The 21,422-nt window shown below is 48.7% G+C and overlaps 1 protein-coding gene across 1 annotated transcript in view; it reads right to left on the reverse strand.

Moving 5' to 3' along the window:
• TLL2 (tolloid-like 2) overlaps positions 1-21,422 on the reverse strand; it is a 142,016-nt gene that overhangs the window by 14,748 nt on the left and 105,846 nt on the right. Inside the window, exons 10-14 of the mRNA XM_010833035.1 lie at positions 19,204-19,306; positions 11,155-11,271; positions 9,839-9,984; positions 8,919-9,114; positions 129-254 (exon numbers count right to left, since the gene is read on the reverse strand). Coding sequence (XP_010831337.1) covers positions 129-254; positions 8,919-9,114; positions 9,839-9,984; positions 11,155-11,271; positions 19,204-19,306 — 688 coding nt within the window. The remainder of the gene's footprint in view (positions 1-128; positions 255-8,918; positions 9,115-9,838; positions 9,985-11,154; positions 11,272-19,203; positions 19,307-21,422) is intronic.

Genomic DNA, 21,422 nt, shown 5'->3' on the forward strand with positions numbered 1-21,422 from the left:
TCGTCAGCAGCCATCCCCCGTCCCCTCTCACTCCAGCTCGGCAGGTCCAGTACTAACCTTCACAGGCCTTCTCGTCAGCAGCCATCCCCCGTCCCCTCTCACTCCAGCTCGGCAGGTCCAGTACTAACCTTCACAGGCCTTCTCGTCAGCAGCCAGCTCATAGCCAGGATCACACACGCACTTGTAGCTGCCCAGAGTGTTCATGCAGCGCTGCTCGCACCCGCCGTGATCTGGCCAGGAACACTCATCCACCTCTGTTGGGGAGGAAGGTGACCCTGGTTAAGTCATCAAACAGCCGTCAGGTCTGTTCCCCATTGTGGTCCACATCCCAGGATTCCCTCTAAGAACAAGAACAACTCCTGGTGCCCGCCTTCCAAGGAGTCCCCCGTCCACAGAAACTGGCAGCAGCTACAGCAGCGAGTGAGTCTTGACAGCACACGCGAGTAACCTGTTAGCGGGAAACAGGACTCCTCTGAGAGATGATCGGGCCTGGATAACTTGGATAACTGTGCTCTTTGAAGAGTTTAATCAGCAGTGTTCGTTTGTGACCTTAATAAATCTCAAAGCTTCCATACCAAAGATGATCGACTTCAATGCCATAAAACTGGGGCTCCCTCCATAAATGTGAACTTCTCAGGACATTAAGCAAAGGGTAAGGACCAAGAGCAAGGTGGAGCAGTGGTAAAGACTCCACCTGCCAATGCGAGAGACACGAGTTCAAAGGCTGGGTTGGGAAGATCCCCTGGAGAAGGAAATGGCAAACCACTCCAGTATTCCTGCCTGGAGAATTCCATGGACAGAGGAGCCTGGTGGGCTACAGTTCATGGGGTCACAAATAGTTAGACACAACTGACCATGCACGCATGTGGGCATGAGCATGCACACACACACACACATACACACACACAGGGACAAAGAGACACCCTCCTAGGTTAAGATATAATTATTCTTTAGGGAGAGAGCTGGAAGCTATGAGTTAAACTTTTATTACTAATTTGAAGATGTGTCCTGGGTGATCGTCAAATTTACAGAAAACACTGGCTCTGAGGTGAGCCGATGCTCCCAGGAGAAACTGCAGGAAGAGGCCACAGTGAGACTGAGTTAGCAGGGGAGTTAGATGGGGTTCAGTTCCGTCAAGTGTCCATTGATGTGTCTGGGGCAATTAAAGAGCAGCAAGCAGGATGCTGTGCAGAGAGAGAACACAGAACTCACTGGAGAATCACCCAGACTGTCAGCCCTGCACCAATGAGGAAAGAAAAACCTCAGGCACCGGATGTCTCCAAAAAGAGTGTCAGACGTAAAAGGAAAAAAACATTATTTTCTGTAATCAATTTGTGCCCTAAAGAGCATGCAGATTACAAAAAAAAAAGAGCATGCAGATTGTGGCCTAACAGAGCTGCAGTCTAGTGAAAGGACGATGAGACACGGAGAGATCTTCAAACAACAAGAGCCCACTCTAGGAAAGGAAGGGTTGGGGAGTGGGTAGAAGTGTTGGTTTCCTAATACCAGGGAAGGTAAGAACAGAGCAAGGACAGAGTTCACAAAATCTCACCAGACCTCACATCATACATAAAATAAAAAGAATGAGGACATTTTCAAGTTGATAAAAACTTGAAAAGATTCCCAGTCCCGCCACCTCAGCATGGATCCACTTAATAAGATTTCTGGTCGAGAGCTTTTCAGACCCGGCTGGAAAACACCCAGAGATACAACTATCACTGTTTTTAAAAGTATTTCTTGTTCTTTGAAATTTGAATTGTTAACAACTCTGACTCCTGGCAACTTCTAACATAGTGGTCCTGCAGAAAATGCAAAACTTTTCACCGTCAATTCTCCTTTTTTCAATTCAAAAATTCCAACTCAAATAAACTCATTTCCTTCCAATCTCCCTGATCCATGATGCACAAAACACTCATCAACCTGGTGGCTCATCTCTGGGTAAAGGACAGTTTGTAAATCCCCCATCGTTTCCTATAGTGGGAAGCAGATTTAGGTGGTGGCTCTAAGAGTGATGTGTCCTTGGGTTCAACAAAAGCTCAAATAAGTTGGTCAGTAGGGAGAACTGGGTTTAGGGAACACCCTGTAGGCAAAGGGTTGAAGTTGTCCTTGTGAAGTGAAAGTGACTTAGGTGTGTTTGATTCTTTGCAACCCCATGGACTATACAGTCCATGGAATTCTCCAGGAAGGAACACTGGAGTGGGTAGCCTTTCCCTTCTCCAGGGGATCTTCCCAACCCAGGGATCAAACGCAGGTTTCCCGCGCTGCAGGCGGATTCTTTACCAGCTGAGCCACAAGGGAAGCCCAAGAATACTGGAGTGGGTAGCCTATCCCCCCCTCCAGGATGGGCTGGAGGATCCTATCCCTCCTCTAACGGATCTTCCCGACCCAGGAATCAAACCAGGGTCTCCTGCATTGCAGGCAGATTGTTTACTAACTGAGCTATCGGGGAAGCCCCATAGTCACAAACAAACATACGTACTAAGTATGCTAAAGGAGTAACAACCCTACAATTATTTACTACTTTATAATAGGCAAAGCACTTTCCTATACATTTGCTAACAAGTATAAAATGAGGAGAAGCATTAATAATGAGAAATAGAAAGAGTCCAGTCTTTAGCATGAGCCAAACAGACCCAGGTTGGATTCACCAGGTGAATCATCCTTCAATAAACTGGGTGATTTGACCTCTCTGAGCCTTCCTCCAGCTTTAACATGAGGATAATACCTGCTTTCAGGGTTGTGGGGATTGAAAATGATGCCTGTGAAACACCCAGCATATAGACTCTAGGTACACAGTAGTTATTGCTCTAGACAAGAGCAGGGTTGCTTTTGAAATTTTAGTGGGTGGAGACACAATGATGGGAGTAGTAAAAAGGATAAGGTAACCAGACATCCCTGAGTCAGGGCCGAGTGGAGTAGTGTGGGCCTGGGGAAGGGAGGGAGATAGGGACAGAAAGAAGAAAAAGGCAGCAAGGATGGGCCAGTGAAGGAAGACTAGATGGGCAAGAAGGCAGCACAGCAGAGTCAAGAAACTGGCTGGAGGGCATAGGAGGAGGGATAAAAGGAACCGTGGAAAGAGCCCATCAACCTAGAACAAGGTGAAGGGCCCAGATGGGTGGCCGGGGTGGGGGGAGACCTATGCCAGAATATGCTATGGCCATGGACAGGACACACATAGGCAAGAAAGGAGGACCACTGTTACGCCTCCTGGTATCCTTAGCCATGTGGAGGGCAAGAGGCTGGTGGGTTAGGTTTGTACTTAACCGGAGGGAGTATAGTTCCCCTGAAGACTAGAAGGGTGATGGGATGTTTGGCCATTTCCACCCCTGCTCCAGCTCGGGTGGGTGTCATGGAAGTGTACTAGGGCCCTGCCCCTGAAGGGGTGGGCCTGGGTGTACTCTGCGTCACCTCCCACTGGACTGAAGTAGCACCTACTTGAAGTCAACAGGCTTGTGCTTGCTCTAGGCTACAGTGGTCAAGACTAAGTACCCCAGGAAAAGTTGGGGAGTAGGGAAGGGTGGTGGGAGAAGAGGCTGAACCAGAGACCAGCTTCACAGAGTGGGATTCTGACTCTTTTTTGCCTTCTCCAAGTGGTACCAGTGACAGAAGGAACCATTCTGAGGTTAGATAATGAGATGACTCAGGCAGGATCCCAAAGCTATTTCAGAGAGAGTTAAGGAAAGGGAAGGCAGGGCACATCCCTAAGCTTCTAAGGCACCTTGAAGAAAGCCAGCCCCCGCCCCCCACATCAAACACTCTGTGGTGGGCCCGCAGCACTGGGACCGGGGAATATGGGGATCAAGGTGGGAGATCCTCCTACCTTTGATGTGAGGAACGTATCACCAAATTGACCCTGCCAACCTGCAAATGCACTCACTATCTCCCCAAGTAAGCAGGGACGTGAGGTGCTCTGCCTGCTGCCCGGCCAGCAGGCTCTGAGCAGGAAAGCCATCTGGCACCAGAGGAGGGATGCAGAGGCCAACTGGCACCCTGGACAGAGCCATGTGCCAGCTGGGCCCTGGGCAGAGATTCCTGCCAACTGGCACCAAGGCCAGAGCTTCGGTGGCTGGCCTCTGTAGTTGCTCTTCTAGTTTCTTGCACTGGAGAGTTCCTGACACACGCGCTGGCCCCTGTGTGCTCACAGGACATCCTACTGATGACCTTGTAGGGAAAAGGCTGGCAAAGAAGCTGGCTGTGTCCAGACCTCTACCAAACTGTGCTAGACCCCACGTAACTGCAGAGCCCTTGAAACACAGCTAGTCTAAGTTCAGACCTGCTGTGAGGGTAAGACACGCTGGATGTCCACTTAGTGTGGGGCGAAAAAAGCCATAAAATCTCTCCCAATATTTGTATATTGGATCCTACCTGGTGGTCCGGTCCAGTGGTTAAGAATTGGCTGCCAATGCAGTGGACAAGGGTTTGATCCCTGGTCTGGGATGATCCCACATGCCACGGGGCAACTAAGCCTGTGTAACCACCACTACTGAGCCCGTGCACCCGGAGCCTGTGCTCCGAAACGAGGAGCCACTGCAATGAGAAGCTTCTGCACCCCAACCAGAGAGTAGCTCTCACTCATCGCCCCTGGAAAAAAAGCCTGTGTTTAGCAGCAAAGACCCAGTGCAGCCAAAAATAAATAAATAAAAACATATAAAAAATGTAAAAACTTTAAAAAATACTGTGTGTATTGATTACAGATTAACGTGACAGTAGGTTTGATACGCTGGGTTAAATAAAACATGGTATTAAAACTAATTTTGCCTCTTTCTTTCCTCCTCTTCTTCTATCTGTTTTGTAAGGTAGCTGCTAGAAGGTTTAAAGTTACATGCACGGCTTGCATTTGTGACTCGCCTCCTATTTCTGTTGGACAGCACTGCTCTGCACTGTGTTCTCTGGCTTCATTCATCCTCGTGGGAACCCTGAAAGGTAGGCAGAGCAGGGAGCAAGAAGCCCAATCCACAAATGAGAATCTGAGCCTTATTCATTCATCCTTTGCCCCATAAGTATTTACTGAACTCACTGTGGGTCTGGCACTAGGAATACGGTGGAGGACAAAGCAGGCAGGATTGAGTCTCAGAAAGGAAAACTGACCTGCCTGAGAGCAGGGAGCTGGCAAGGGGCGTGGGCAGGACTAGACCCCACACTGCAGAGGCTGAAGCCAGGGCCCTTTTCCCTATTCTCTCATGTGTAGAGAAGGTAGAAAGATGATGAGCGTCAGAATCAGATGAAAAATTCAAATCCCTTCACTTGACTTCCCTGTGGCTTTCAGGTCTCTGTAGAGGAAAGACAGTGAGCTGTGGAATCCTACATGTCTGGGGTCTAGTTCTAGCTCAGCCGCCTTAGAGCTTCAGTTTCTTCTGTTTTAAAATGGGGGTAATAACACCAAGCAAGGAGTTTTCCCGAAGACAAAGGGAGGTAATTAATGCAGCTTCTGGCACTCAATAAATGTCTTTTCTTTCTCCTTTAATAGATAGGTCCCAAAGAGGCTTCCACCAGACCTGGCTCCTCTTTGAAGACTCAGGGGTCAAGGTCAATGCTGTATAGTTCTCCTTTTCTAAATGTGGTTCTCTGCAGCCCTTCTTGACATAAAGACAAGCTCAAAAAAGATGTCTTAACTGTGCAGTTAGTATACATGGGCCTCAACACCTTGACGAGCATCTAAAAGGATGTCTGCCAACTGAAAGGTCTTTGAACCTTGTCTGGGTACTCACTCACCCCAACCCCACACTGAGTGAGACCCTCCTCCAACGTCCACACTTCACACAACATCACTGCCCATTGGCTTACAGGTCCCCTTGGTCAGCTTGAGCTCTTGAAGATAATGACCATGTTTTCCTCTGTCCCACAGCCCCTGACACACAGTTTGATGACTGCTGAATAAACGTTAAATGTGGAGTGGGGAGAAGATGGTATTTTGTAACCAGCAAAACAGAGCCAGTTATCACAGCTGGTCAGAGCAGGTCAAGGCTCTCGACTCAGTCCTTTACAAACCAGTTTAGCATCACAGAGAGAAACTTCCCCCACCCCATCGCAATGCCTGCTATCTCCACTAGGGCTGCCACAAAAGAAGCAGAAGGTTCAGTTAAAGTTGAATTTCAGATGAATAATTATTCCTTAGTACAGTATGCAATATTTGGGACACACACTAAAAAGATCATTCTTATCGGCATTTTGAATTTAACTGGGCAAACTATTTTAACTTGTTCAATTTGGAAACCCTTCAATTTTAGCTGGTCTTCTCAAAAATTATAATGCTGATCATCAGTAGAACCAGGAATGAGATGTGAGTGGGCCAGTGCCAACTGGTTACCAGTTATCTTACTGCAAAGAAGTCCCAACACCTAAGACCTGGGGGTGGAAAACAGGGAAGGAGGAGGACAGGAGAATTAGGACAAAGAGAATTAGAATAAAACCTCGTGATTATGGGTGACAGGTTAACTAAGTTAAACAGGTTAACTAAGTTAACAGGTTAACAAAGTCATTTATATCACAGTCCTGGAACCTAGAATCTGTCACCTTACCCTTACATGGCAAAAGGACTTTGCAGATGTGATTAGATTCGGGTTCTTAAAATGGGAGGTTATGCTGGATCAGCTTGGTGGGCCCACAGTAACAAGGGTCCTTCCAACTGAAAGCAGCAAGAGGAGGATCAGGGTCAGAAAAGGAAACATAACGATGGAGATCGAGGTCTATGATGCAGCCTGAGAAGGTCCCAGACACCCTCGCTGGCCTGAAGACCAAAAACACCACCAGTCAAGAAGTGCAGGCGCCTCCTCCCAGAAGCTGGAAAAGGCAAGGATGTCTGAGCTCGAGAACTGGAAGGTGATCACATTTGTGCTGATTTGTTACAGCATCGATAAAAAACTGATACATGGTGACAGCAAGAAGAAACTGTCACAGCATTTTTTCCAGAGAAGAAAATAACTACTTCAGAGATCCCTTCCTCAGCAAAGAAATTAACAGGACTAGACAGGATACCACGTCTACTCACGTAACGCTATTTCATTTCTTCCTGACAATAACTCTGAGATAAAGTAGTACTGTCATCTCTACAGGTGGAGAGACGGGGACTCAGGATTTGTAACTTGCTTAAGACCATCCAGCCGCCGTGGCTGCTAAGTCAGACGGGGGTTTCCCCAGGCTGGGAGACGCACGTGCAGTCTGGGCTAGGGTGGGGAGGGGGCTGTGACTTTCCTGGGATCTCTACTAAGACCCCCACGTTCTTCTTTCCACTACGATCACTAACCTAACTGCATCTGCAATACACGTGCTGTGGCTTGGTTTTCTGTTTTTTGCTTCGATTTGCCTGGGAAAGTAACTGGAGACTTAAGACTTTGTCTCCAGTTATTCAGAATGGTATGCTTCTTGCTCTGTTTTGGTTTGCTGTCGTCAGACACCTCAAAGCAGGAAAAAATAACATTCCCACACACTCGTGTGGCGCTTCTCAGCTTATGAAGTGTCTCCACAGCCATTAGTTCATTGGGGCTTCACTGCTGGTTGGGGAAAATGGGCAGATTTCCTTCTCCTTGTTTTACAGAGAGGAACACTGAGGCTTCAGCAAGGACAAAGGGATGCCAGCTCAGGTCACACAGCTGGAAATGGGCTCTTCTGACACCATCTGCTCACCTAAAACCTGGGAGAATGGGATAGAAAGGGGGCAGATGGAGAGACGGAGTAAGGAAGGGACCAAGATTTCTGGGTCAGCACAGCCAGGAGCCCAGGAAAGGAGGGAAGAGGGAGGGAGTTACTGATCTGTCACTCCAGTTACAGACTGGATATATCCGTTCAGTGGCTACAGGTGTGCTAGTGGGCGCCCAACCCAAATGCATTGTGGAATAGCCTATATTCCTTCTTAGCAAGTGGTCTGAGGAATTCCAGGGTGCTGAGAGTGGAGAAGGCAGACCTGTCCATTGAAAAGTGTCTCAGGAAGCTGTTCTGCTGGGGCCAGGAATGATGGTCTTCCCATACCACTCTGGGTCTGATTTTATCAAGAACTTGCAGAGCAGTCAGTCCCTAACGCAGCACAGATATTCATTTCCTGAGCACCAAACCCTCTCAATCTCCCCAACAAGCCCTGCCCACTTGAGCGTAGACTTGCAAGCTGGGAGCTGATGCTTCAGGAGCCAAAGACCTGGGCTGCCTCTCTACCCCATATCAGGGAATGCAAGGCAGTGTTTTGGAGAGAGTTTGTTTAGGAGTCAGACTGTGACTGGATTCTTGGTCTGCCGCTTAACTATCTGAACAACCCCGAGCCTGCCTTTTTTTTTTTTTTTAAGATTTTCCTATTAATAACGGTAACAGTCCCTACTGATTAAGTGCCAGTGCTGTGTTAGAGGCTTCACGAGTTTTATGTCATGTATCCTCATCACCTTCTGAGGTGGGATAATCGCCATTCCCATTTGACAGATGGGTGGGGGGTGGTGGGCTGAGGCACGACAGCTTAGGTGACTTCCCACAGCAAGGGGCAGGGCCAGGATTGGAACCCAGGCTGTACTCCGAGCCTGCCTTTTTAAATCTTGATCGAGGGCATTAAATGACATAGTGTAAATCAAGTACCTTGCACAGTTCCTGACACAATAGGTGCTCTATTAATGATAGTGACCACACAAGCAAAAATTGTTATCAATGCTCAGTTTCACTAAGGTTCATGAAGCTGAACTTGTAAACTAATAAACCTAATTTCCAAGTGCAGCAGCAAAACTTTCTGCCACAAAGACAGAAGCCAAGGCTAAGCCTGTTCCTGAGTCAGTGGAGAACTCTCTCTATTGGGGAATCTATGCACAGCTCTTTGCATAAACGGCTCGCTGCCTCCCCACTGCAGGGAGCTTTGTTTGGTGCTAAGGTTTGTGAGTTTAGTGATTCTTAGGCCGGGGGCAATACCTCTTCCTGTGTCTAAAATGGAAACAACTGCTAATTCATACCCTTGAAAAAATTGGCTGCAAAGCCAGCTTTATTGATAGAGCCGTCGGACACGAACTTCATCCACATTCTATTGGAGCTGGACTTCACATCGTCTGGCTTCTCATAGCCACAGAAGTGGCCGATCAGGGCGCTGTCTTCCGTGAAGCCGTCACGGATTTCCAGGTAGTCATATGCACAGCTGTCATGCCTTTCGATCTAAATGGAGAAACAGAGGCAACGTGGAAGATAGCAGCTCGGCCTCAAGGTTTTCAATCTAATAAATATCACTCTTAAAAACCTAACCAGGAGGCCAAGGGCCCAAGTGTGTCCTGAAACTTTTCCAAGCTGTCTCCTACTTGCTTAAGGCAAGGATGAATCAAGCTGCAAAGACATTAAGTCATGATAAACTGGGAAAAAAGAGTCAATAAAATGCCCTGGGATCCCATTCTAGACTTTTGCTTCAATGAAGGCTTTTGCTTCTGAAGGCTCTCCAGCAGCAGCCTTCAGAAAGAAGGCAGATGCAATTTCAAAACCTGCAGAGGTTTTGATACCAGATGTCCTGGCAAAATGCGCCTTGGACTTGAAATAGCCTCTTGGGTTCCTGTTTTCAACCCCAAACTGGAAACTCGTCTGTGTAGAGCAGTGTCTAAGACCAGCAGTTGCTGCTGCTAAGTCACTTCAGTGGTGTCCAACTCTGTGCGACCCCATAGACAGCAGCCCACCAGGCTCCCCCGTCCCTGGGATTCTCCAGGCAAGAACACTGGAGTGGGTTGCCATTTCCTTCTCCAATGCATGAAAGTGAAAAGTGAAAGTGAAGTCGCTCAGTCGTGTCCGACTCTTAGCGACCCCATGGACTGCAGCCTACCAGGCTCCTCCATCCATGGGATTTTCCAGGCAAGAGTACTGGAGTGGGGTGCCATTGTCGACCAGCAGTACTCACCTCAAAAGCTTGGAAGGTAAGCCCCACGTGATACCCCTCAGAAACGGTAATCCTCCAAACACATTCCTTGGAAGGTCTGTAATCATCCGGGTAGTTAGGAGATTGAATCTGACCGGCGTCTTTGTTAATGTCTCCCCCACAGGTAGCTTTAGAAAAAGAGCCAGGAGGAAGGGGGTCCCCGTCAGAGCTTATTAAGGGAGTACACCGCTAGGTGGCTCCACTTGCCAACATTTTCATTTCCAATGGACTGATGCCTCCAGAAAGGCATAGTTCCCTGTGTTTACAACTCTGAATTTTTCTCATATAAAGAAAATAACCACGGAGAGTAGTGGCTCTCTACCTTTGCTGGGCATCACAATCACCTGGGAGATTTTTTCAAGCTCTGGGAACAGGGGCCACACCTCCAGAAGTTCCAATCAAGTGTGCAGGTATGGGGGGGTGGTGTTGAGGGAGGGGTCCCAGAAGCAGTGATGTCTGACTTCCCTCGTGACCCTGATGCAGAGGAAGGAGGGCCACGGGTAGAGAATGATGTATACATACGCACACTCGTGCTATTTCCTTTATAAAAACAAAACTTGGGACTTCCCTGGTGGTCCAGTGGCTAAGACTCTGAGCTCCTAATGCAAGGGGCTCAGGTTTGATACCCTAGTCGGGGAAGTAGACCCCACATGCCACAACTAAAAATGTCCCACATGCTGTAACTAAGACCCGGTGCATCCAAATAAGTAAATATTAAAAAACAAAAACGTGGGCCTCTCCAAAATCACAATCTAAGTCCCCAAGGGACTTTTCCTCTGGGGGAGGGAGGGCACAGGGTTTTGTAGCCAGAGAGACCCAATATGTAGAATAGACAGAAGCAGAATTGCCCTGGTCGCTGCTGCCTAGAGCCCAGACCTCTTGGTTTCTTCAACCACCATGGTGGCCTCACAGGCCCTTCCAAGAAATTAGTTGGAAATTTCTGGACATTGTCCAAAGTCCTTGTTTCACAAATGAAACTCAGAGAGGTTGGATTCTTTGCTCAGAATCCAACTCAAAGCTACTCAGAGGTGGCTTGCATTTCCACAGGTTCTCTAAGCCCCCAGCACTGTCCCCGCTGGACTCTAATGGGCGTTGAGCAGTGTAGTGACAGGTAGACTGCCTGTGCTGAAGGGAGCCCAGCTGGCCTCTCTGCTTCCAGACATGGAGAGAGAGGGTGGTGGCTACCCCACCCTCATGGCACCGGCAGCTGCTTCCCGGGCCAGGGGGGGAAGGGCTGCACGGGAAGAACAGAGGTACGTCAGGAGCCATACTGGCGGCCTCTCCCCTCCTGAACAAACCTTCATATACCGCGAAGAAGCCCTTGCCCAGGATGTTGCTGCTGCTTCGGAATTCCACCCAGAGGCGGCTGTCCGTGGAGGTGAGGGGCTCTGGGACTTTGTCGCCACAAAACCTACCTGGGAAAGGGAAAAGAACTGTCAGGCTGCTGGCAGATGGCAAGGAGGGGCTCAGCACAAGCAGAGAGAGAGAGAGGGCGGTGCTGCTTCAGATGAGGTTCAAGGGGAGCAGTCCTCACTGGAGGACTCATCCTGTAGCACTGAAGGATGAAAAGCTGGAATGGAAACAGTGACTGCTGGTGTGCCTCCTTCCGGAGAGTCTCAGACGCCAATCAATGAATACCCAGCATGTGGCCCCTCCCCTGCCAGGGGGTCATGATGAGTGCTAAGGGGTAGGAGGACATCTCAGCAAGGCCAGGGGTGGGGTGGTGGTCTGAGCGAGTGATGAGGGTCCCCCATGGTATTTCTACTACATACATAGCCTTCTATTTGAGGAGCATGCCTTATACCTTCCTTGCCCCAGGAAGGGTTGCCAGAGGACACAAGATGACGTGATCAGATCTTCTTGGCTTTTGAATTCCACGAGTCTGGTCACAACACCAAAAATTTAGGGAAGTACTCAGTAAATAAGAGCACATTGCCTTCCCCTTGTTGTCTTAGAAAGATTCCTGGGATGGAGAAGCAAGGGGCTAGGGGGCAGAGAATTGGAGAGGGCACCATGGGACCTCCGAAAGGACCTGGTGCCCCAGGTGGACAAGGGTGATCGATGCCCCAGGGAGGTTTAAGGAGTTGGGAGGAGCAGAGATCTGTAACCCCGGGAGCAGTTCCTGGCAGAGCCTTGAGGGCAATAAGACCCTGGATCCCCCATGTCCCACCTGGGCTCAGAACAGGAGTGTCTATATGGTTTCTTAAGACATTAGAGCAGGAGACAGGCAGGCAGAGTTCTTCAGGAAAAGCAGGACAGGATGGCAGCAACAGGACTCCTGGGAAGGGGATAGAAGGAACCTTCCCATGGCCCAGAGGGCCTGGACAGTCATTGACTGTCTCCCATAGAACGTCTTCTAGGGAGATACAGACTCGGCACTGATCTACATGGGCCTGGAGAAGTTGAGACAGGATAAGGCACAACAGCCACTTAGATGCCAGAGGACTGGAGACTAGAGGGGGATGAGGCCGAACCAGGAATGCCAGTCGGGATAGCAATGCAGATGCCCCTGGGACACCAGGCTCTGGCACAAAGTGTGCCCCCTACTGGCACTCTGGTGGGGGGACACAAATTGAATTCAATTAAGTTCCCACTATCTGATGCAAAGGGGCTCATAATTGTTATTGAACTTGTGTTATTGAATATACAAATAAATGTGTATTACTTAAGCTTACGAATACATTCTATGAAATCCGGACCTTTTACAGAGGAAAAGGGGGAAGGTCAGGCCTTCCCAGAGCACAGTCATCCTTGGCTATTATCACTTCCAATGCCACATAAGGATAGCAGCACAGCAAGAACAGAGATGGGGGTGAGGCGGGAGGTGGGCTGAGTCACACTGATCAGCTCACAACACAGACCAGCCAAGGTCTATTTGGATGGAAAGCCCATGGTTCTGCCAAGTGCTAACAATATGAGTCACTCAAAAGTCCATTTAACATTGTGGGGGAATGGGGAATGACTGTGAATGGGTATGGGTCTTCTTTGAGGGCTGATGAAGATGTTCTACATCTGTGGTGACGGCTGTACAAATCTGTGAGCATGCTAACACTGCTGACATGCGTGCTTTAAATGCAGAGTTGTATGGTGCGTGAATTTCATCTCCAAAAACCATTTTAAAGTTCATTTGACAGGTATTTAATGGGTATCCTTCTATTGCCTTTCTGAGAAATGCAGGAGTGAGATTGGGAGGAATAAAAGCCACTATGTAATAAAAGCCACTTGCTATTGGCCAACGGGGGTCAACACAGAGGTGTTAAGGGTGACACAGAGGGTAGAGGCTCCTAGTTCAGCTCAGTTCAGTCGCTCAGTCGTGTCCGACTTTGCGACCCCATGGACTGCAGCACGCCAGGCTACCTTGTCCATCACCAACTCCCGGAGCTTGCTCAAACTCATGTCCATCGAGTCAGTGATGCCATCCAACCACCTCATCCTCTGTCGTCACCTTCTCCTCCTGCCTTCAATCTTGCCCAGCATCGGGGTCTTTTCCAGTGAGTCAATTCTTCACAACAGGTGGCCAAAGTATTGGAGTTTCAGCCTCCTTTAGGATGGACTGGTTGGATCTCCTTGTAGTCCAAGGGACTCTCAAGAGTCTTCTCCAACACCACATTCAAAAGCATCAATTCTTTGGTGCTCAGCTTTCATTATAGTCCAACTCTCACATCCATACATGACCACTGGGAAAACCATAGCTTTGACTAGACGGACCTTTGTTGGCAAAGTAACGTCTCTGCTTTTTAATATGCTGTCTAGGTTGGTCATAGCTTTTCTTCCAAGGAGCAAGTATCTTGGAAGGCTCCTAACCTTCCAATTCTGGCTGCCTGTAGCCTTTTGGATCTGGAGAGCTTAATAAGATGAGCTGAAACTGTTGTTGAGAATCGAGCAGGGAAAAATCCATCAGATGCTTCTACACTTCCAGTAACAGCTCCTTCAGCATCACCAGTTAGTACCAATTAGTTTTTGGAAAACAACATGTAAACCTGGGGAGGTATTTCTCACCAGTGAGGAGACAGAGCCGCTGAATGCTGGTTCACAAAAGGAACGGTTTCTCAGCCAAACCCAGTTTCAAGTCCAAATTCCTCCTTTTAAAATCCCAGCTGTCACAGCTGCTGGGGATGTTTCCAAAAGAGAGAGGGACTTCCACCGCCTTGTTGCTTAAGAACCCAACCAGATGAGACTGAACCACCCACCCTGGGGCCACAGGACACCTGCCTCCGCTCCACTATCTGGGAGGAGGTAGAAATGAGCAGCTCAGCTGGATTTACTGCCTTGTGCTCGTGTGCTCAGTCGCTCACTCGTGCTGGCTCTTCACAGCCCCGTGGACTGTAGCCCGCCAGGCTCCTCTGTCCATGGGGATTCTCCAGGCAAGAATACTGGAGTGGGTTGCCATGCCCTCCCCTCCAAAGGATCTTCCCAAACCAGAGGCTGAACCCAAGTCTCCTGCATTGCAGATTCTTTACCGTCTGAGACACCAGGGAAGCCCCTTTACTGCCTTGGCAGAGCTAGACTTGGTAGAATAAATCACAAATTATTTCTAAGCAAAATCTCCCCAAATCACCTTGCAATTCTTAATCTGAACCTCCTGCACTGTCCCTAGACTGGTGTCACCAGACTCTTACCTTCACAGTAATGGTTCTAATAAAAGCCCCCTTTTAAACTGAGCTACTCTATACCAGACACTGTCCTATGCACTTTATATAGATTATCTATTTGTCTCCCTACTACCTTTTGAAGTAGGTGCTATTATTAATCTCGTTTCTGGAAAAAAAACTGAGCCTTGGAGAATTTGAGTTGAATTATATTCAATTTATAGAGGAGGAAATGGCAACCCACTCCAGTATTCTTGCCTGGAGAATCCCATGGACAGAGGAGCCTGGAAGGCTACAGTCCATGGGGTCACCAGAGTCAGACACGACTGAGCGACTAAACCACTACCACCATACTCAAGTTATGCTCAAGATTGTAACCCTGGAGTAGGAAATGGCAACCCACTCCAGTATTCTTGCCTGGAAAATTACATGGACAGAGGACCTTGCAGGCTGCAGTCCATGGGGTCACAAAGAGTCAGACATGACTGAGCGACTGAGCACACTGGTGCACATTCAAGATTGTAAGTGCAGCAGGATTCGAACCTAAGCAGCCTGAGATCTTGACCTTCAGCCCCAGTCTAACCCTCTTCATCATGCTCACCATTAGTGCCGCCCACCATCCAAAGGAACGTCTCTGTTTAGGACTCGGTTCTAAATACTGTACATTTTTGGATCAATAGACATCAAATCTGTTCTCTGGGAATGTAATCACTATTTCCATTTCCCAATTTGGAAACAGACACATTGGAATGATGATCAAAGACTCAAACCATAGAGCAAGCCTGTGGCAATGCCGGGCATGCCAACTTGCCTCATGCCATGGGTTCTGCTCATTTGGGAGGCTGCCCCCGGCCCAGGGAGCCCCCAGTAGTGGGGCCACGCGACACTGATTGGCCGGCCTGGCCTTTCTGAACTTCCCTCCCCACTTCAGGGAAAGGGGGGGAAAAAGGCTTTTGTGCGCATTGTGGTGGTACAGAATGCCCAAGGATGGTTCTGCATACAAAAGTGCATTGTTAGAGTAATGCCTCTAGCAGAAAGAAGGGAGGAGAATCCAATTAATAGACCAGCATTTCAGGTTACTGGATGAGTTCTGTGCAGCCATCTTTCTCCCCTCTCTAGGTGCAAACTCATCAGTGACCCTCGCAACTGAAAAAATGAATCTGCTACCTTTAAGCAGGCGTGAAATGTTCTCAATCTACTTACATTTCCCTTTAATCAGGATGTGAAAAACCGGGTCCCAAACAGCCTCCTCCCAGGGAGACTAACAGGCTGGACAGAAATTGGACGAGAGAAAGGTGTCAAATTCCTAAACTGAACTCTGGTTCCCGCCTTTGGAGGAGGAGTTTAGTAAGGATATCAAGAAGAGGAAATGCAGATGAGGACACTACAAGAGGACTCCATGGGGAGTCATAAAGGGTTCATTCATAAAAAGTTATGCGTCCATTATGCCTGGAGTTTCACACACTGCCCTGGGAAAATATGCAATGCACAGTTTTTCAGAGCAAGATGCATACTTTCACAATCCGCTCTAATCCGCTCTCCCTCCTGCCAAAGGGGCATTGACCTGCCTCCTCGCGGCAGATTTCATGGCACTGACCCCTCCCAGGGACCAGCTCGGCCTACACAATGCACTTGTTCCAAACACAAAAGTTCACTAACAACTGCATTTGGAAACATCAGAGCAGGCCAAATAGTTGGCAAAGGAGAACTCCTGCAAATGAAGAATGACGGTTACAGGCGCTGGGCCATGCCTTGGCTGCAGCACACTTGGCACACACACACACAGACGCACACACACAAATACCTACACACACTCACTGCAAAAGTGTAAAATCTGAGCAAAACAAAAAACCCCCACACAAAAACCATCACTGACAAAGACGAACAGCAAAAGCCCCATCGAATCAATGAACGTGTGGTCAGAGTTCCCAGGATCTGTAGTGAGAAAATTCTTGTTTCAAGTTCAAGGGGTGGCTGGAAATCCCTCTGTCTGTGCCCATTTTCAGGAGCGTGCCTTGGCCCTCTCCAGGGAACTTTAGGAACGGAGAGCGTCCCCCCTCCAGAGCTTTTCAAGTCTATCACGTTCCCTAGGGGGTATGGGGTGCCAGATTTAACAAACAAAAATACAGGAAGCCCAGTTCAATTTGAATTTCAGATAAACAACGAATCACGCATTTTTATCTGGCAGTCCTATGGGGAGTCCCTTCTAGATTCACAGTCCCCTCACCCCATCAGCGGGACTTCTAAGTTCTGAACTGATCTCAAGCCACTGGCAGGCTGTGTGGCCCTGGTGAGTCAGCCCGCTCTGGGGAGTGTGGGTTTCTCATGAGGGTGTGTGATGAAGGGACTCAAAGGTCCACACGATTCCACATTCTCAAGAAACTCCTCCCACACAGCATTTTTAAAAATTCAATTATGAAATATTTGGTTGCATTCTTATAAAAAAGCCAAATAATCCAGAAGTACACAAACCAAACCATGAGGTTGCCCCCTCCCCAGCTTTCTTTCTCCAAGGCAACCACCTTCTTTAGTTTGCTGAGAGCCCTTGCAGCCCCGTTTCTGTGTATTTGGTACTAGACAAGTACACATGCACAAATATTTATCGGTAAGTGAGATCATTCCCTGACCCACCACGTGGAGATCCTGATTCAACAGTTTCCCAGGAATCTTATAGGAATCTTCCCCACTGACGCTAGGGTGCAGTCAGGTTTGGAACCTCTGCGACCAGGACAGCAGTCCTGTTTTTATTTTGTTGCACCCAGTCGGTGCTACCTACAAAGCCAAGCCTCCCCAAACACACTGCGTCTGCTCACATTGGACAGGAAGCAGAAACCCAGGGCAGACAGCCTCCACCCTGCCATCGGGGGGCATAGCCCATCTGTCCCGAACTGCACACACTCCTGTCTGTCTGTGCCTGGCCTGGGAATCAGTTTCTTGCCCTGCTTTCCTGGACCACCGACTACCTGACTGACCCCCCTACCAGTGATAACCTGGCACCCTCCACTCAAAGCCGGCTCTGGCTACGTTCCCACCCCAGAGGACACAAATACCTACCTATTTGTACCTCTAGGAAGTTAAGCTCATGGCCCTCTGGACTGAGAGGACTTGTGTGCCCTTCCCAGCAGTAGCTGACCTGGCTGACACCCTTTGGCCATATGGAAGCTTAGTATCTGCCAGGCCCCCTGGGTCCAGCCAGACCTTCCATCCCTGTCTCTCCTGAGCTATTCTGAAATCTGACAGGAAGCTGGGCTTGGTCTGGCAGGGAAACTCCCCACCTTAGCGCTCTCCACTCTTTCCTGCTTCCATCTTTAGCCAGCTGTCATACTCGGCCCAGTCACTAGAAGCATCACAAGTATGGCTTTTTGCCCACGTGAAGATCTGCCAGGGACAAAGTTTGCAGAGAGAACTTAGAGTGGTCCACCTCAGAAGCCCACCCTGAACTGCCATCTATAAACAGCCCGCTGTCAGTAGAGACCCTCCCAACTGACTCCTTAGGCTCTGCTCCTCTTTCTGGTTCCACCATGGTTGACATTCCTGGGCCAAACGAGTCCCCACGTCCATTGTCCTGACACCGATGCCATCAAGCCTCTATATGACCTTAACTTTCCCTGGTCACCCTTAGAGATCTCTCTTCTGGTGATCAATCCTGAGTGAACCGACCTTTCTCTTTATGCCACCTGCCCACTGCCTCTCACTCAAAGGCCCACCTGCCTTTTCATCGATGAGTTCATGTACTGTTCATCTTCTCAAAAGAACACATGTTTATCAGAGAAGAATTAGAAAATACAGCTAAACCAGGAACAGAGAATAAATTTTTATATCCATCATCCTGAAATAACCACTGTTATTTATTTACATTTCTAACTTTACTTAATATTTATATTGTAGGTCATAAAACGGTTCCTTTCAGTTGAATCCAGCCTGCATGATTGTTTTAAGTAATTTTGCTTTGGGTAACTCGAGTCAGAATATTTTGTTTAGTTTGCCACACTCCCCACCACTCCTTACTTTATTATACCAAGGCCATCTCTCTCATTTATACCTTACTCCCGCTGCTGCTGCTAAGTCGCTTCAGTCGTGTCTGACTCTGTGCGACCCCATAGACGGCAGCCCACCAGGCTCCTCTGTCCCTGGGATTCTCCAGGCAAGAATACTGGAGTGGGTGGCCATTTCCTTCTCCAATGCATGGATGCATGCTAAGTCACTTCAGTCGTGTCCAACTCTGTGCAACCCTATGGAAAGCAGCCCTGAAGGCGTCTGATTTTGCAATACTTCATAATATATATGCTTTTGTTAAAACAGAATCTTACTACATATCCATTTTGCAACACTTTTTGCATAGCAACATACAAAAAACATCTTTCTGTATCAATAAATAGTCCAACTTTGTTTTTAATGGCTGGATAGTTTTCCATGGAAAAGATGTATTATAATTTATTCATCTAACCCCTACTATTGAATATTTAAATTGTTTTCAATGTTTCCTGCTTCAATGAATGTCCCTGTAGCGAGAGCTTTGCACACTTCCTTAATTAGTTCCCTAGGATAAACTCCAAGAAGTGGAACGGCTGGGTCAAAGAGTATTCGCAGTTTTAAAAGCTTTTAACATGTGCGGCCAAATGGAGTGTTCAGAGTTTTACAACGACACCAACCCGTGAGAGCTTCCTGTGACTGGTGGATGGCCCCTTCCAAACATTTAAGAGCATCCCAGAGAGCATCTGAGCATGCCCCTCTTGAGGCTCTCTGAAGACAACTCACCCAACAGGGGGGCTTTTCTCCAGTAACCATCCCGGACCTCCACGTAGTCGTACCAGCACAGGCGGCTTTTAAACAAATCCATGGATGTGAAGTTTAAGACGATCTGTAAAGAGTTACCGTAAAGTGAGTTTTGGCAGCCAAGTCTGAGGAGTTTTGAAGATACATCTTGCATAGCGGTGTTCTCACGTTACCCTTTAGCATACAGAGCTCTCAGACCACAGTAGGAGTGTCCCCTCAAAAATGCATTCACAGGAAACCTCGTGACATTAAATAATAAACCTTAAACAGGATGAGGAGTAAACAGAGGAGATGGGTTCTATGGTTCTGTCTGGGGAATAACTTGAGCTTTTGAAGTCGCTTAGTGGTTTACAGAAAGCAAGACGCATTAAAAACACAGGCCAGGATGCGTTGAGACTGGGGATTTGGGAGGAGGTAAGGGGTCAGTGAAGTTTAGAGATACGAAAAGATCTTAAAACATCATCAATCATTCTAAAGGGCCCGGGGTGAGCCTGAGTGCATCCGAGCATCTCTGGTTGTGACCTCACTCTTCTGAGGTGTGGTGTGTTAATAACCTTCCTACAGTTTCGTTCATTCATTCATTCATTCCACCATTGTTAGCTGACCGCCTACTGTGTGCCAGTCTGTGTCGGCCAATCAAGATAGAAAGGTCAGTAAGACAGAGTTCTTGCCTGTAAGCTCTTGCCTGTAAGTTCTCTGCCAAAACTCAGAGAAGGAGGACAGATGTGCTAAATCAATTAGAACACTATGGAAGAAATGCTGAAGACAGGGATGGACAGAAAGGCATTCTGGAGCTTCGAGGAAGGAGAACTAGATTCTGCCCTGGGGACAAGGAGAAGGTTTCTTGGAGGAGGTGGCATTTAACCTAAGGGGAACGGGGACGAAGGGGTAGAGGAGGGCCAGACGGAATTTTGGTGCGAGGCCTTGACAGGAGCAGACCAAGGAGACACCTAGGGAACTGTGCTGAGTGTTCAGTAGAGGTCATTGTGTGCACGTCTGGAGTGAGGGGGCAGGAGAGGCGAGGAGGGAGGCTTCAGTTCCTTTGGACAATCTTCAGACCCCCCTGAGGCCATTCAGTCAGTGCCTTAGTCCACAAGTGATGGAAGGGGCTGGGTGGCCCTGCAGGCTCAGCACGTGGGCCCTGCGCCCCTTCCAGCCCAGACCAAGGTCAAGTTTGCTCTCTCCCCTCACCCCTGTTTGGACCCCACCTTGCATGGTGCCCAGGACTGTCTGGCTGCAGCTCTCCGGTGGGCTCCTTGTCTGTTGTGCTTGACGTGTCCTCATCTGTCACCTCTCAGCTCTTCTTCTCTCTAGAGTCCTGCATAAGGCCAATGCCCCAGCCCCTGCACCCCTGAAGTTTTCCCACCCAGGGCGGTGGGGGGTTTGCTCACAGTCAGTTCATCTTTTTCTAGCATCTTCACTCTCCTGCCTCCACTGACCACTTTCTTTTCTGTTCTTATAGCCCTGGGTCTTACATCTCTAAGTAAAACTTTGGGCTGGAGGCTTTGCGGTGCTCTCCTGGCCACATGGAAAGCACTTGGGTCTTGTCCTCATTCCCTGGCCTCTCTGCTTGGAATCTCTCCTCTCTGGTTTTTGCCATGGCAGCCTGTGCTCTGTCCACTGTTCTCTCTCTTCTGCTGGCCCATTCACTGTGTTGTTCAGTCACCGAGTCGTGTCTGACTCTTCGCGACCCCATGGACTGCAGCACACATGCTTCCCTGTCCCTCACCATCTCCCAGAGTTTGCTCAAACTCATATCCATTGAATCGGTGATGCCAATAACTAGAGGGCACCTCAAAAGAAAAACATCGTCCTCCCAGCTTCCCTGTCTGTAGGTGACACCTTCACCCCAGTCACTGAGGTGCTCTACCTCGGAGTTAGTTCTCCTCGGCCTCCACTGTTTATGCCAGCGCTGATGGACTTTCTTCCTTTGAGATGTCGGAGTCCCTGCTATGAGCCATCTCGCTCCCCTTCACCAGGCCTGCTGCACCCCCATCCATTCTGCACACAAGGTCTTCTGGATCAGTCCTGCACTTACAGCTCATGTTTACCAGCTCCCTCCTGTGCTCAGAAAACTTCAGTGGCTACCTATACACCTGTCTCATAAACTAAACTTGGCTTACTTTTCAGAGCCTCCAGCACCCAGCCTACCTGACCTTGTTTTCCAGGTACACCCTGATGTATCTGTGCTAATGGGTCCT

Source organism: Bison bison, unplaced genomic scaffold, assembly GCF_000754665.1.
Source record: "Bison bison bison isolate TAMUID 2011002044 unplaced genomic scaffold, Bison_UMD1.0 scf7180017862979, whole genome shotgun sequence".
In the NCBI taxonomy this organism is placed as follows: Eukaryota; Metazoa; Chordata; class Mammalia; order Artiodactyla; family Bovidae; genus Bison; species Bison bison.